General features: G+C 38.4%; 2 protein-coding genes across 2 annotated transcripts; both read right to left on the bottom strand.

Moving 5' to 3' along the window:
- Window positions 1-2,860: 2,860 nt before the first annotated feature.
- Window positions 2,861-5,243, bottom strand: LOC106411857 (ras-related protein RABF1). The gene is made up of 8 exons (XM_013852701.3): window positions 5,056-5,243; window positions 4,710-4,789; window positions 4,247-4,330; window positions 4,050-4,144; window positions 3,848-3,953; window positions 3,564-3,653; window positions 3,373-3,459; window positions 2,861-3,098 (listed from the first exon to the last, which is right to left on the bottom strand). Exons 1-8 carry the CDS (start codon window positions 5,078-5,080, stop codon window positions 3,054-3,056), a joined length of 612 nt encoding a protein of 203 aa, XP_013708155.1. The 5' UTR covers window positions 5,081-5,243; the 3' UTR covers window positions 2,861-3,053.
- Window positions 5,244-12,298: 7,055 nt separating this feature from the next.
- Window positions 12,299-15,311, bottom strand: BNAA09G34660D. The gene is made up of 2 exons (XM_013853071.3): window positions 12,842-15,311; window positions 12,299-12,477 (listed from the first exon to the last, which is right to left on the bottom strand). The coding sequence occupies exon 1, from the start codon at window positions 14,542-14,544 to the stop codon at window positions 12,904-12,906; it is 1,641 nt and encodes a 546-aa protein (XP_013708525.1). The 5' UTR covers window positions 14,545-15,311; the 3' UTR covers window positions 12,299-12,477; window positions 12,842-12,903.
- Between the last annotated feature and the right edge of the window lie 242 nt (window positions 15,312-15,553).

Raw genomic sequence — 15,553 nt, 5'->3', positions numbered from 1 at the left:
TTGTTCTCCATATCTATCCAACCTTCTTGCACTATGTTTTCAAAACCAGATTTGGATATCCAGCGCTTATCAAAGCGAAATTTTTTCCAACCTTTTCTCTTGCGGTTGGATAAATGAGTGATAATAGGTCGGTGATCCGATCCCATGAAGCGGAGATATTGACTCGATGAGTTTGAGTATAAGCTGAACCATTCTGCATTCCCCATCGCTCGGTCAAGTCGACATTTAACAAGATAGTTATGCCTTCTTCCTACCCAAGACATACAGTCTCCTGAGTAAGGAAACTCAATCATCCCACAGTTTTGCTGCATGAGTCTAAAGTCTAGAAAAGAATTCTCACTTCGGATACGACCTCCTGATTTCTCATGGTTGCCATTGATTTCATTAAAGTCACCAACCATGAACCACGCATCAGAGCGTGAAGTGCTGATTCTAGCTAATTGCTCCCAAACATGAAGTCTTTGATTAATGACAGGATCTCCGTAAACGAAAGAGATAAAAACTTTATTGCCATCAATTGTTGCTGATACATCAATGACTCTACTATTGGAAGATAAAACTTGAACATTAAATTCAGATAAAGCAAAAAGAGCTAAACCGCCACTAAGACCAATAGGCTCAACAGTAAAAAGAAAATCGTAACCAAATTCAACTTAGAGATCTTGTAGATAATCTCTCTTATTCTTAGTTTCCATCAAGAACATGATACCCGGAAAGAACTTTTGACGGATCTCCCGCAGGTGACGAATTGCCAAAAAACTACCAGCTCCTTGGCAATTCCAGCTTAGTATCATATTGGATTGGCCGGTGGGATCTCATCAACCACCAGCTTTTTTGGTTCCTCTTTTTTCTTTCCGTTAACCGGACCCACCGCAAGAGGAAGTGGGCGTGATCCATGGTCACGATTGTCAAACACACGCTTCTTTGGAGACTCATCATGGGAGAGGGCTTGTCTCTTCCTCGGATTGGAGCTGCGGTAGGGGTTCCTAGCGTTTTTTTTCATTACGTCCGTACGTGGTCCCAGGCGGCTCTTCACCGGTTTGCCTCTTCTCCCACCACGATCGTCACCAATAGCATCTGATCCCTTAATTCTCATTAAGTCTTTCAGGGGTGATATGACCTCCTCCACGTCAGTAGCATTCACCATGACCTGACTACAAACAGATGAAGTTTCCTTACCTTGCGCCGCAAGTTTTGAGCCCTGATTGTCATTAGAGATCGCTTTCTTGGATGTGAACTTCCCCGGGTCTGAGGCTGCTTTCTTAGCTTCCACACTGTGATCACGATACCAAGATGCAGGTTTGAAGTTGCTCTTCTTTGGCTCACCGATCTTCCCGTGTTTGTCAGGTCCTTGCTCTGTTTCTTTTTCCGCATTCGCCGACTTCTCAGCAAACGATTTCACCACCCAAGCCTTCGTCGTCTCAGCTACTGGCTTGTCGGAGGACTTGCCATGCTTCGTCTTTGGAGAGACCACCTTCTCAGCGAAGAGCTTGCGGTTAACTGGAGGCTTCGCCGTGTTCTGTTGCTTAGGGGCTTTCCCATTGCCATTGTAAGGGCTTAGCTCGCCTCTCAGCACGTCCTGTTGTCTCAAGTTTCTATCCTTGTATCCATGTTTAGCAACATGAGCTCTTTCTCTCACCAAATCAGGGCACCGTTTCCCATCGTGAGACATTCTGTTACAGATGAAGCACCATTTCTGCAATTTATCATAGTGGAATGTTATCACCACTTCATCTCCAGTAGCCGAGAATTGCAGCCTTCTTTCAAATTGCAGCGGGTTATCACGCTCCACCGAGACTCTGACTTTGGCTTGTTTCACATCCCAGGAGACGAGCTCGCCTAGCTTCTCACCAATGCCTATCACCGTCTGCTCCTTGCGGTAGTGATCTGGGATCCCTTCGATAAATACAGTGAAAGTCATCGTTGATGGGAAGTCGGTTCTAACGCTTGGAACCCAGCGCTCAAGTGGGAACATCCATTGATCAAAGAAATAAGGTCTCTTCTCCAACACTCCGTGGAGATCCTCTTCATTGTTGAAGCGGAAGTGAAACTTTCCTCTTCCTACTTCAACTCCTTGGACACGTCCCTCCATTTTGCCAAGCTTGGGGCATGAGAGCGAGGAGCGCCTTGACTCTGTGTGCTTGCAAGTCGGTGTTCAAAACACGCCCCACCAGAGTCAGATCGTAAGCAGCGAGCAGGTCAGAGTTATCAAACGCATCGATAACAATGGGCTCGAGGTTAAGACCAGAGTTCCTCTTTGTTACCGCACGTTCGAAGTTGCGAGACATCTTTGTTGGTAAGTGTTGCTGAGGAAAGTGAGATTTGTTGCAGAAGAGAGAATGATGAATTTGAGTTTCTCTTGTGTTCCTAGTTACTATCTTCTATTTATTTAAGCATCATCTAACTTGTTTGTCTGTCTTCTAAAATTCGGTTTTTATAAAAGTTTAATATTTAGGTGAGTATTTAGTGGGGGTTTTAGATTGAATTTTTTATTACGTCTAGACCGGTTTTTAAAACATCAGTTTGAAAAAAAATTGTTTTGTTCCGATGACTAAACCAATTTTTAAAATACTAGTGTCACGTCAGATTCAAGATTCAATTTTGGATTTCGAAATATACGTGTGAGTTGTGGATACACAAACAATCAGAAGTCAAAACTAGTTGTCACTACCTAACAGGCTAACATAGTTACACATGACATGACAAACTCCGAGTATGTAGAATCAGGTCATGTGAGGCGTGTCTGAGTAGAGGATTTAATATGCTAGTCTTGTTTGAAATGGTCAAATTTTCCTTTTCAATAGATTCGTTTCTGTAGAGTAGCTGCTACGTTCTCTTTCTTATAGTAGATATATAAATGTACATGTGATAATCCCCCATCATTGCTTAATTTAATTAAGGCTTCTCAACCTCAAATCTTCGTATTACACAACACACTTAAAACATATATAGAAATACCGTTTAATAACATTACATGAAAGCAATTAAAAGATTAGTAACAAGGAGAAAGGTTTTAGCTTTTCACTGAAGATGGGATGATCCAAACACTCCAATCATGATGATGGTTGAGAAGGACGAGGTAGCCTCTTTCCAATTTCCTATTCACACAAACATGTACAAAACATCAAAACCTGATTCACAATCAATCATTCTTTCTACACCTGAAACTATTATTCTTCTCCTACTCAGTTTTCTCTGAATTTTTAGAAGTAGCTTAGACAAATAAAAAGAACAAAGATCTCACTCCCTATCAACTTATTCTCATTCTCCAAAGTCCAAAGCAATGAAAATAAAACAAATCACAAGAGCTCAATCAATGCAAGATGACAAAACAGCTGGTCATAAATCCTGAGGGGATAAAGAAATGCACACCTGAAACAGTTCATTTATGTTATCAGCCGTCTTAGCTGACGTTTCAATGAAGAACATGCCGTTCTTCTCTGCAAGCTCCATACCATCCTGTTACAAAATTGAGAATGTGACACCCCTACGCTGAAGAAGCAAGAACAGTGCAAGTGACAACAAAATGTAATATACTTAAAGAAGTTTATGCAAAAACTCACCTCGGATGGTACTTCTCTTTTTTCATGTAGATCAGCTTTGTTACCAACCAAAGCCATAACAATGTCTGGGCTTCCATGCTTCTGCAGTTCCTGTTAGATTTAAATGGCATGGTTAAAAACAAAAGAAATATATGATATAACACTTGTATTGTAATTGTTCTACTCTTCTATGGTCATATATGACTTTCTGCAAGTCCGTTCTCCAGTCATTTGGTTCACAAGCTATAGCATCGATCCCAAAAACATATAAGAAATGGAACCCTTTGGGTTACATGAAAACATACCTTAACCCAATACTGAGCTTTCTTGAACGATTCAGGGCTTGTTATATCATACACAATAACAGCAACTCCAGCTCCACGGTAGTATAGTGGAGCAAGAGCAGAATACCTTTCAAAAAAATAATCAAGTGAACACATATTGAGCTTTAACGAGCATGCAAGGCAATTAACTAAGAAACACCAATCTACATGGAGGACTTAACACCTCTCTTGCCCTGCTGTATCCCAGATTTCAAACTTCACTGTGGTAGAGTCTTGCAAGGTTATTGTTTGGGACAAGAATGAAGCTCCAACAGTTACCTGAGACATAATAATTGTTTTTGAGATTCAATGGCAGTTAAGAACAATTTGATACCATAAAGGAAGTTTCAGGTGACGATTAGATAAAAAGGTTTTATTTACCTTAGATGTTGCGTCAAATTGACCACGGACAAATTGAAGGACAATGCAGCTTTTACCCACACCAGAATCTCCTAAAAGAACTAACTGCATTCAAGTGAATCCAAAAGTTAGCAAGTCTGCCTTGCGGAAACACGAGAGACAAACTACACTACACAGGCTAATGAGAAGCCATTTTCTTTCAGTAGCATAAGAGTCTCAAACACAGCTCCAAGAAGATAATGCAATACAGTGACTCGCTTATACTTAGCTATAGAGAGAAGAAAGTTGAGGGTTTATTGCTAACATTCCACCATTCTATAAAGAATACTCACTCCATCACTAACAAATCAAAGTATAAAAGACCAAGATCACAAAAAAGCATGAACTTTCTGAGCTGTAGAACTCCACTTAGGTATCTTTACTAAGTCTCTAAGGAATCAGTCTAGCAACAAAGGTGATACCAAGGAGAGCACAAAGATGGCACCTTTACGCGTAGATTCTTAGCATCTGCTGGAGCTGCATTCTCTGAACTGGTGAGACCGTTTAAAGCTCCAGAGTTCCTATCTGAAACACAAAACACAAACACACATACATGAACCGATTTGGTTTCTCAGATTCTTCACATGGAAACCCTAAAAAAAAGACGCAAATGATAATTCACAATCCCTAATTTCGCGAAAGCTTCTAATTCAACACCAAAGGTTTCGGCTTTTTCGAAATTGGTATCGAGGGTCTTGCGAATAGGTTCTTCTCACTTGTAATCGAGCACCGAGGATGATAAATTCAACAAAACGGAGAAAGAAAAGGAAAACGAAAAGGAGAAAACTTGCCTGGAAGAGAAGCAGCACATCCCATAGCTTATCCCTATATAGAGAATTGATGAGATTATAGAGCTGAGAGATCGAATCCAAGTTTTGGGGGTTTGATGGCAGCGAGTCGAGGAAGAAGAAGAAGAAGAAGGATCGTCCTTGACTTTGCCAACTATTCTCGAGTTTTATTTTAAAGGCTCTTACTTTTATTTATTTTTATTTATCAAGCCGTAACTTTTTTTTTTGTCAACTATCAAGCCGTAACTAATTTGCAAAATTTTAATATATAAAATCATATGTATTAAAGTATTTTACAAGTTAAAAAAAATAATTGCAAAGTTTTTTTTAGATGAAAAATAATTGCAAAGTTTCTTGATGTATTGTACAATTTGCAAGTAATAACATCACAAGATTATGTGTTTAAAAAAGGAAAAACATTACAAGATTTATTTTGGGTGTGGGACTAAATTTCTTTATTAATTAGTAATACTGATACATAACAAAGGGACCATATGGTGTTCAATAAGAAAAAAAAAGGGAACATATGTTTGCATGTTTCTTGGGATTTTCTCATTTTGGGTACCATTTCATCAAATCTTCTTACAACTTAAATACTAGTAACAAAAGAGTTGCAGATTAAGAACAAGATATTACTTTGGTCTGGACTCACTACAAAAAAAGGCTAGTTTAACATCACTTATTTTAAATATTTGCATTACTTATAAATGATGTAAAGTAATTTTGCATCATTTATTTAAATGACTCTGAAAGTGGTGATGCAAATAATTTATATTATTTCATTAATAATTGATGTAAAAATGTCAAATATTTGCATCAATTATTGTAAATGATATCAATATGTATCAATTCTAAAAATTGATATTAACATTTATATCAATTTTATAAATGATGTTAATTTCGTGTCAATTAAAATAAATGATTTTAATTTATATTTAATTTATCAATAAATAAAATAAAATCAATATAATCTCGAAATATATTTAATAATTATATAATTTACAATCATCGATTGAAAATATTTGTATTTCTACATTTGATGTGAAACATATGTCAGTAAATAAATCAAGTAAATATTTTCTATAACATATTTCTTATAATTTTCCATTGCAATACAATCTAAAAAACAAGCAAAAACAAGAAAATGAAAGAAAAATGAATTCAAAGAACAAACATAGATTGTAAAACAAATTAAAAAAAAAACTCTTCTTCTCTATTTCTATCTTCAATCTTCGTTGGTGACGTGAAGCTGACTCCATTTAGCTTTCAAGTTAACGAGATTCATGAAGAATTTTTCTTCAACTGCTTTTCCCAAAAACTTCTACTTTTTTGCAGAATATTCTTCATTTGCCACGGAAGAGAATGATATCTAATATAGAAAAGGATCCATAAACATAAATTGAATTAGAAAGTAAAATATAATTTTCCAACAAGTGAAAGAACAAAAGAAAAATATTACCTTTCCAGAAAACTTTCAACAGATTTGTGTGCCTAGGAGATCCTAGTTTCCTTTCATACGTATGCCTAAGAAGAAATATGATGATCATTATTAGAGATGTGCTTGATTCTTGTTGATTTTCTTAGAAATCAAAGAGTCTAGAACACTAAATTATAAACTGATAAATAAGTTTCAAAATTGAGAGGAAGAGAAACGAATGAATGAGATTATGAGAGAAGATCATTGACAGAAAATAATATGCCTTCGTTAAGTGGAAACAGTTATAAAGATCATGGGCAAAATAAATTACGATTTACAAAAAGTAATTAAAATAAAAAAATTGTAACTGCACACGTAAATCTAGGCTTGTTTATATTAAAACAAATGTTTAATTGATGTCAAACTACGTATCATTATATTACTGATCTCAACTTTACATCATTTATCTAAGTGATATTACATTGGTATCATTTATATAAGTAATATTAAAGAAAACTTGAAAATGTATCAATTATATAATTGATGTAAGCTCATATTTGTATCACTTTTTCTATAAGTGATGTAAGTTAATACAGATTTATATCATTTTTATTGAAGTGATGTCAAATAAATTAATATAGCATCAATTGTTATAGTTGATGTCAAACAAACATAATTTGTATCATTTATTAATAAGTAATTTAAATTAAAATCATTTATTTTTCTGATACTAGTTATGTGATGCAACATGATCATTTTTTTGTAGTGACTGCATAATCTGATTAAAAAAAGATTTACTTGTTATTAGCGTTCACAGAGAGTGAGTGGTGTTTTTTTGACCAAAAAAAAAAAAGAGAGTGGTGTTTTATTTTTCTTTTGTCCATCTATTGAGTTATATAGAGAAAATAATGGGTTGATCAAAAAAAAAAAGAGAAAATAATGGCAAAGTTTGTAAAGCAATAAGAACTAAGAAGAATACTAAATGATTGATAATGTTGATCTAGATTGAAATTGTGCTTAGATAAGTTTGTGTGGTACTGGTAGTGACTGATCTGTGTAACCATGGTTGTGCATGGGGTTCATACGCTTTACACAGTGATTGTGAAACAAAAAAAACAATGGTGTGTTGGGTCTCTTACAAAATCACCATAAAACCATATACATTTTTTTTTTTTTTGTCATCGACTTTTACAGACTCATATTGACTCTGTAAACCAAACTGGGTGATCTTCATCCATATGAACAACATACGACAGCTGCATCCTAGCTTGACGGGCTAGGCTATCCGCCATAGTGTTTAGCGTTCGTGGGACATGGATGATGTCTGATCTTGTGAAGCTCGCCTTCAGGATCTTGTAATCGTCCAAATAATCTGCAAAAGCTGGCCATTCTTCTGGTTCCGAAACTATCTTCACCAATTGAGAACAATCTGTTGCAAATGTGACCTGAAATTGACGTAAGTTCCTCATACATTCCATTGCCCAGAGTAGCGCTTCCATCTCCGCATGAAGAGGAGAAAGACTAGATCGAACATTCCTCGCCCCCAATAAACCATTAAAACCCACTAGTGTACTAAGCCATCCTTGCCCTGAAAAGATATCATTATCTTTCCAAGAACCATCTATAAAACACCATCTACCCGGAATTCTCGGCAAAGACGTAACCATAGGGCGTGGTTCCGTTCTCTGCTCGTTTAAAACCTAGGCCTCCGCCCATAGTTTAGATTCTGTTTCGGCCAACTTGAGTGTATCCATTGGGTCAATATCCAAATTACTAAACACTTTATTATTACGTCCTTTCCATATGTACCATAAAATCCAGGCAAACTGATGATCCTCCATCTGTGGTAGAACTCTCCAAAAGAGATGATCTATATTTGTGAAAAGCGACTTTGTTGGAAAAACATCTGGGTTCGACGGTATCTTCGAAAGAGCCCAAACCTGAAGCACTGGAGGACATTCGAAAAAACATGATTTATCGATTCCTCATCGGCTCCACACCTGGCACAACAGATATCTCCTTTAATCCCTCTCCCTTGTAAATTTTTCCTAACTGCTATACTTCCTGATAAGAGTTGCCAGAGAAAATGTTTTAACTTTGGTGGACATTTTATTTTCCAGCAATAAGCCTTTAAGTCATTGACCGTAGGCCCAATCATAGAGGGTGGTCGTGCCCTATCTGGGTAAATCCTCTCCACCTGATATCCTGATTTAACTGTATATTTGCCATTTTTGGTAAAATGCCATCCATCCCGATCTATCCTCTGAGTTCTACTCAGTGGTAGACTTTCTATAATTTTTGCATCTTGTGGTTCCACCAAAGCCCGAATTGCCTGAGAATTCCAAGTACGCGAAGTGGAATTAATGAGTGAGTCCACTGTAAGGTCCGGATATAAATTATGTTGATTTTTATTAGCTGGTCTCGGGCGAGTGGTTGGGAGCCATGGATCATTCCATACAGATATAGAAGAGCCTGTTCCCACCCTTTTGATTAGTCTTTTGCTTACCAGAGATCTAGCAGAGACAATACTCCGCCATCCATAGGATGGAGAATATGAGCGAATCGGTTCCAGGGGTGAAGCATTCCTGTAGTACCGACCTTTAAAAACTCTGGCAAATAACGAGTTTGGTTTCTCTATGAGACGCCAAAGCTGTTTGCCAAGCATCGCTGTATTAAAATCAGTGATGTCTTTGAACCCCAAACCCCCTTCTTCCTTATCAAGACATACTTTGTCCCACGATTTCCAATGCAAACCCCTAGTACTTCCCCCTGGACTCCACCAGAATTGTGCTACCGCACTCGTCAACTTCTTTGCAGTTGCCTTAGGTAGTCGATAACATGACATCACATGATTAGGTAGAGCTGTGACCACTGACTTAATAATCACCTTTTTTTCTCCTTTTGTGAAAAACCGAAAAGCCCATCCGGTAACTCTACAATTTAACCTCTCCTGCACAAAGCTAAAAACTTGTATCTTAGATCCCCCCAAATTTTCAGGCAGCCCCAAATAAGAACCCATTCCGCCTAAGTTTTGAATCCCCAGAATATCCCGTAATTCCTGTCTGGTCCCTTCCTCAATCTCATGTCCAAATTGAATCGATGACTTATCGAAATTTATAAGCTGACCAGATACCTGTTCATATTCCGTTAATATCCTAAGAATGGTTTGATATTCTTCTTTTTGAGCCTTACAAAAGAAAAGACTGTCATCCGCAAAAAGCAAATGAGATATTGATGGACATGCTCTTGCCACCTTCATTCCCGTTAGCCGTTTCTCTGCCTCTGCCTTTCGTATATTTGCGATCAAAGCCTCTGTGCAAAGAATAAATAAGTAGGGAGACAGAGGATCCCCTGACGTAATCCTCTATGTGGAGCAATGAGACCGCGCGGTTGTCCATTTAGTAGAACCCGATATTGAACTGAAGTTATACATTCCATCATTAACTTGATCCAGTGAGAATCAAAACCCATCTTTCGAAGTAAAGCTTTAATAAAATCCCATTCCACTCTATCATATGCTTTACTCATATCCGTTTTTATTGCCATATACTTTCCTTTGCATGCTTTATTGGTTCGCAGCCCATGAAACATTTACTGCGCTATAAGAATATTATCCGAAATCAACCTTCCAGCTACAAACGCCGATTGAGTTTCTGAGATGAGCCTGGGAAGATATAATTTCAATCTCTGACATAAAACCTTTGAAATAATCTTGTATCCCACATTACAAAGACTTATTGGTCTCAATTCCGTCATCCTTGTAGGTCTCTCCGTTTTTGGAATCATACAAATATTAGTAATATTTAATCTAGCATCCATTTCTCCGGAAACCAAAAATTCGTTCACCAGCTCCACCAAATCTGCCTTAATAATGTGCCAGGAGTGTTGGAAGAATAATGCTGTCATACCGTCCGGTCCAGGTGTCTTTTCTGGGTGCATCATAAAAAGAGCCTCCTTAACCTCCTCCTCCGTAGCTAATCTCAACAAACGTTGATTTATTTGAGGGGTGATAGTCGAAGGAATTTCCATCAGAAAATCATCAAACTCTGTAGGTGAAGAAGAGGTAAATAAATCCTCAAAATAACTAACAGCCACCCTTTCTACCCCATTTTCCTCGGTAATCCAATTCCCATCTGCATCATGTAACCCAACAATCCTGTTTCGTATCCGTCGCTGTTTAGTTAAAGCATGATAGAATTTTGTGTTGAGATCTCCAGATGAGTGCCACATATTCCTACTTTTTTGGTGCCAATACTCTTCTTCATCCCTATAAGCCTCTTGTAATTTCCTAGACACTTCCATTATATCTTCTTGAGTCCTTGTGTTATCTGTCTGTACCTCCTCCAGAGCTTGCTGTAATTCATTTATTTTTTCTTTTCCATAAGGTGGATTATTTTTCCGTCATTTAGCAATTTCATGACGACAATTACTAATTTTTGCCACAAAACTCTTCCCTGGACCCTCAGTTCTATCTTCCCTAGGATCCGACCATCCCATTGATATGGACTCCATGAAACCATCTCTTCCAACCCATCTCTGATCAAATCGAAATTGCCCTTTTCTTCTAGTAACTTTATCTTCTAAATAAGCTACCACTGGTCGATGATCCGATGCCACCATTTTTAAATATTCTGTATAAGAGCATGGGAATAAAGTATGCCATTCTTCATTTGCCAAGGCGCGATCCAGCCGGCACCGAACCATCACTGCCCCTTTCCCTTTTCCTCTTCTCCCTTGCCATGACATTTTATTACCCCTCGCCGGAAATTCCAGTAACCCACTATTTCTGATCATATTATTAAAAGGAATAAAAGAATCCGCATTTCTTAAAGCTCCTCCATCTTTTTCATGGTTTCCTGTGATCTCATTTAGATCTCCAATAACAAACCATGGTTCTGATCGTGAAATTCCATATCTAGTTAAGCGCTCCCATACATGGTCCCTCATTTGTTGATTTGGATCACCATACACAAAAGTGATATAAGTCGTTTTCCCCATAACCTCGGTTTCCACATCTATCATTCGGTTACTAGAATATAGCACTTTTACTGGATAATCATTGTTATAGTAAAGTGCTAATCCACCACTTCTTCCCATTGGATCCACTGTGACCAAATTATCGAAACCCAAATGGGCCTGAAAATTCTGAACGAACTCTTTCTCTTCTTTCGTTTCTGATAAAAAAAGAAAATCAGGTTTATGCTTATGTCTTATTTCCCGTAAATAACTTATTGTCCATTTGCTACCCATTCCTCTACAATTCCAACTGAGTACTCTCATTAAAAATGATTGTTATATGCTTCATGAAGCCAAATTGATGGGAATAATGAGACCCAAAATTCTCGACCCAAACCTTATCCTTATGCGTGACCTTGTCATACAATAATTCCATACCAATTTTCCAAACTGTGGCATGAACAAATTCATGTATTTGCCAATCCAATATCTCCATCGTTCCGAGAGAAACAAAATCTAATATACCATTCCTTTTATTATACCATACTAAAAGATAATTTCCAGCTTGTATAAATCCCATATATCCTTTATTAAATCCCATATAGCTCAAATACATATATTCCAGTACACGACAAAAATGTAATATTGTGAAAGCCATCGAGATGATTTTTCTTGGCAAATGGACTCCATATATTCCTCTCCGGACGTATAATTTTCCTACTTTATGTACCTTGTTCCACAGCTCCATCTCATAAGACAAAGTCAAACGTCTCCTAACCTTATTTAAAACCATCAATCCCAATCTACCTTCGCGGCATAAACCCATTTTCTGCGCAGAAAAGACTCTCCATACTGGGTTTAATGAGACCCAACAGAGTAATCGCATCCAGAAAAAGATTCTGAATTCCTCATCCCGGTTTCCAAACCAATAAACCATTCCAAAAACCAACAAATTTGCGCCAAAGGAAGACCCAAACATTGCCTTCAGACCCGCTTTCTGCAGGGAACCAACTCGCTTCCTAACTCCCATCCATAGTACGAACGTACTTTTCCTGTACCAAAGACAAAAAACAAAGAAATACAGCACATTAGCATTTGCTGCTACGTGAAGAAACCAAAGTGCCTTAGTAACAATCACACATAGTTCCATACAAGGAACCTCATATTGTAAACCTTTATTCTCCTGTGATCCATACACTCGATAATAAACGAAACCAGCCAAGGAGAATACTTCATACCATGAGGTCAGAAACCATGAAACCAAAATCCAACATAACCAACTTTTATTCCAATAGGTATTCAAACTGAAAACTGAACTGACAATCATAAAAATATAAGAAACCATGACAATAATAAAACCCATAACCCTTATACTGACTATGATAATACTCATAGAACTTAATAAAAAACCAATACCACTACCACCACGAGCCATCCCCTGCTCTCTCCTTTTCTTTCTTATACTCTGATCCATAAAATTATGGTTTAGGAGGTCCCAGCTTCGGGATTGAGGGGCCCTTATTCTCCATCTGCTTACCAGGTTCACCATGGCGAGTTCCAGTTTTACCTACAGCCCTTTTGCGTGGGGAGACCAAAGCCTTGGCAAGTCTCATCTTTGTACTAGCTGCAGTGCTTATCGTCGGCTTGAACAACCTCTTGCGAGATCCATTTTTCTTTCCCACATCCCCATCAGCCATATCCTTTTCAGCTTCAACATTAGTCACTTGTTCAACCTCGCGGTTGTCCTCTCCACTTGCCTGCTCTAACTCTCTCAATGCTTCAGCCATCTCCCCTTCAGAACATTCCTCAAGATCAGCCGCGTCCATGTCCACACCATGCTCTAAGAAAACCGCCCTTATCTCATCCATATCCATGATCCGATACGTATCCCCACCATCCTCAACCTCATTGACATTGCCTATCAAACTATTCACTGCTTGTAGTCCATTCTCAGTGTCCATTGGATCCGAGATGACAGCTGCTCCTATAGCTTGAGTCTTAGCAAGCTCCTCTTGGAACTCAAGGGAAGGTGCCTCCTGTTGGACTATCTGAACTAGCTTATTATCTTTGCCCACTTTAGCTTCCGAACATTGTAGTTCCCCCTCCTCCCGTTCCTCCACGCAAGGTCCTCTCTTTACCAGTTGATCTCCTGCTTGTCCAGTTGCTTTTCCAGGTATGCCCCTACTCCTTTCCTCCTGAGCAACTCCTCTTTCGTCCTCCCTACGTGGCATTCTCTGCCTAGACCCCTCTCCATCCCCTCTGTAAGTTCCCCGATTATTAATTGAGTTCTTGTTCCCTTTCTCAGCTACACGCCTCCATTTGTTATCATTCTCTTCCACCATCTTTCCTTTACCCTTACCATAATACTCTCTCCCATCTCTTTCCTTCTGCTGGTTTCCGGCATTCCCGTTTATGACAACACCCTTGTAACTCCTGGCCCTCTCCTCGTGCTTGCCACCTTCAAACCACCCGCTATTACCATCTCTCTTCTCTCTTTTCTTCTCCGGACTCTGCTTCACCGCTGGTGGAGCAAGAGGACACTTCTCATCCTTGTGGCACAAACTAGCACAGATTGAGCAAAATCCAAACAGCTTCTCATACCGTAGAGTGATCGTCACTTCCTCCCCATCATAAAACTCTCCTCCTTTAAAATCCACAGTGGTCTCCAAACAGAGTTGTTGAAACCCATCCACTACTACGTGAACTCTTGAGAGCTCAAGATCCACGGATATTAATCTCCCAAGGGCACCACCAATGCTCTCGAAAGTGGGGAGCGTCTTGAACTCCATTGGAACACCTCGCACCCGAACCCAAAATGGAATCTCGGACGGAAACAACTGTGACTTCCTAGGCTGCCACCTTGCAATCGCCAGCATCCAGTAATCGAAATGATATGGTTGCAGCTTCAGCACGGCTTCGATCTCTTCCTCCGTCTGAAAATCAAACTGGAACTTCCCGTGACCCAAATCTGTGCCCACCACACGATCCTCCAGCTTCCAAATCTTTGGGATGTTCTGCAACAGCGCCGGCATCTCTTGCTCAGCTGGATTCATGCATCTCCCAATTAAGGTTCTTGCATACGTCTTAATGAGAGCAGAATTATCAAAATGTGGGACCATAAAACCATATACATATTCGCAAGAAAACGCTTAAAAGAAACAACAGTATAATTTTTTTTCATATATGTTCTATGTGACAGTACTGCTTGATAATATTATATATACAATAATACAAGCACAACAACAAATTAAGGAATACATACATGGGTTATTCAAGAACTAAACCCAAGCAAAGGTGAAATATATAAATTCATGAGATGCCTAGAGCCTTTATTAATTATTTTATGGCTTATGAATGGCTTTAGTTGTTGTAGAACATAGTGTTGAACCTAAAGCATGGCTGTTTATGTAGCGGCTAGGAGCAGAGTTGAAGCGAAATCCCTTTGGCAGACAATCATTCATCGCTCCATCGTGAAGTTTGCCTTGCTCACTACCGCTTGTGTAAAATGTATTCAAGCTCGTGTGGCCTGACTTATTGGATACCCATAATGGTCTAGATGCATTGACAAAGGTCGTTTGGGGAGAAAAAGATAAAAGAAATATGTAGAGCAACACGATGAAGGAAATGTAACTCGGCATTTATGTGTGTTTGTGTGTTAACCTATCAACCGTTGCTCTGAAATGTTTGTGTTCATAGGACATGAAGGGGAAGATATATATAGGTCTATATGTGTGTGTGTGTGTTTGCTGAGGTGTTTGTATGGACCAAGATACGTATGTGTATCCTTGCGTGGTCAGCGTTGGGAAAGAACAACTCACATATAACACTTTTTGATAATGCTCGTGCTTCTTATAACTCCAAACCTTCTCCCAACTTTGATTTTCCAAGTCAAAGTTCCACGTCATTATTTAACATTTTATCAACCTATTGGATTTTAACGTAAACTACTCCATTAAAAGTTGGCAGAAATATTACTACATACAAAAATAAAAATAGTTAATTATGCTTTGTGTGCAAATAATACATAGTACATAACTAAAACATTTGTTAGTTAAAAGAAAAAAAATAAAACGTTTTTTCCCTTAGATTAAGCTAGTGTGCTTTGTAAAGATGTTTGTGACACATACA

Source organism: Brassica napus, chromosome A9, assembly GCF_020379485.1.
Source record: "Brassica napus cultivar Da-Ae chromosome A9, Da-Ae, whole genome shotgun sequence".
NCBI lineage: Eukaryota > Viridiplantae > Streptophyta > Magnoliopsida > Brassicales > Brassicaceae > Brassica > Brassica napus.
This window is presented reverse-complemented; position numbering and strand designations above follow the sequence as displayed.

Excerpts from the sequence above, each read along its gene's own strand:
- BNAA09G34660D (XM_013853071.3), bottom strand. The coding sequence starts at position 14,544 with ATGGTCCCACATTTTGATAATTCTGCTCTCATTAAGACGTATGCAAGA.
- LOC106411857 (XM_013852701.3), bottom strand. The coding sequence starts at position 5,080 with ATGGGATGTGCTGCTTCTCTTCCAG. Across the intron at positions 3,954-4,049 it reads GATACAGCAGGGCAAGAGAG|GTATTCTGCTCTTGCTCCAC; the intron begins GTGTTAAGTCCT and ends TTTTTTTGAAAG. Across the intron at positions 3,460-3,563 it reads AAAGAGAAGTACCATCCGAG|GATGGTATGGAGCTTGCAGA; the intron begins GTGAGTTTTTGC and ends ATTTTGTAACAG.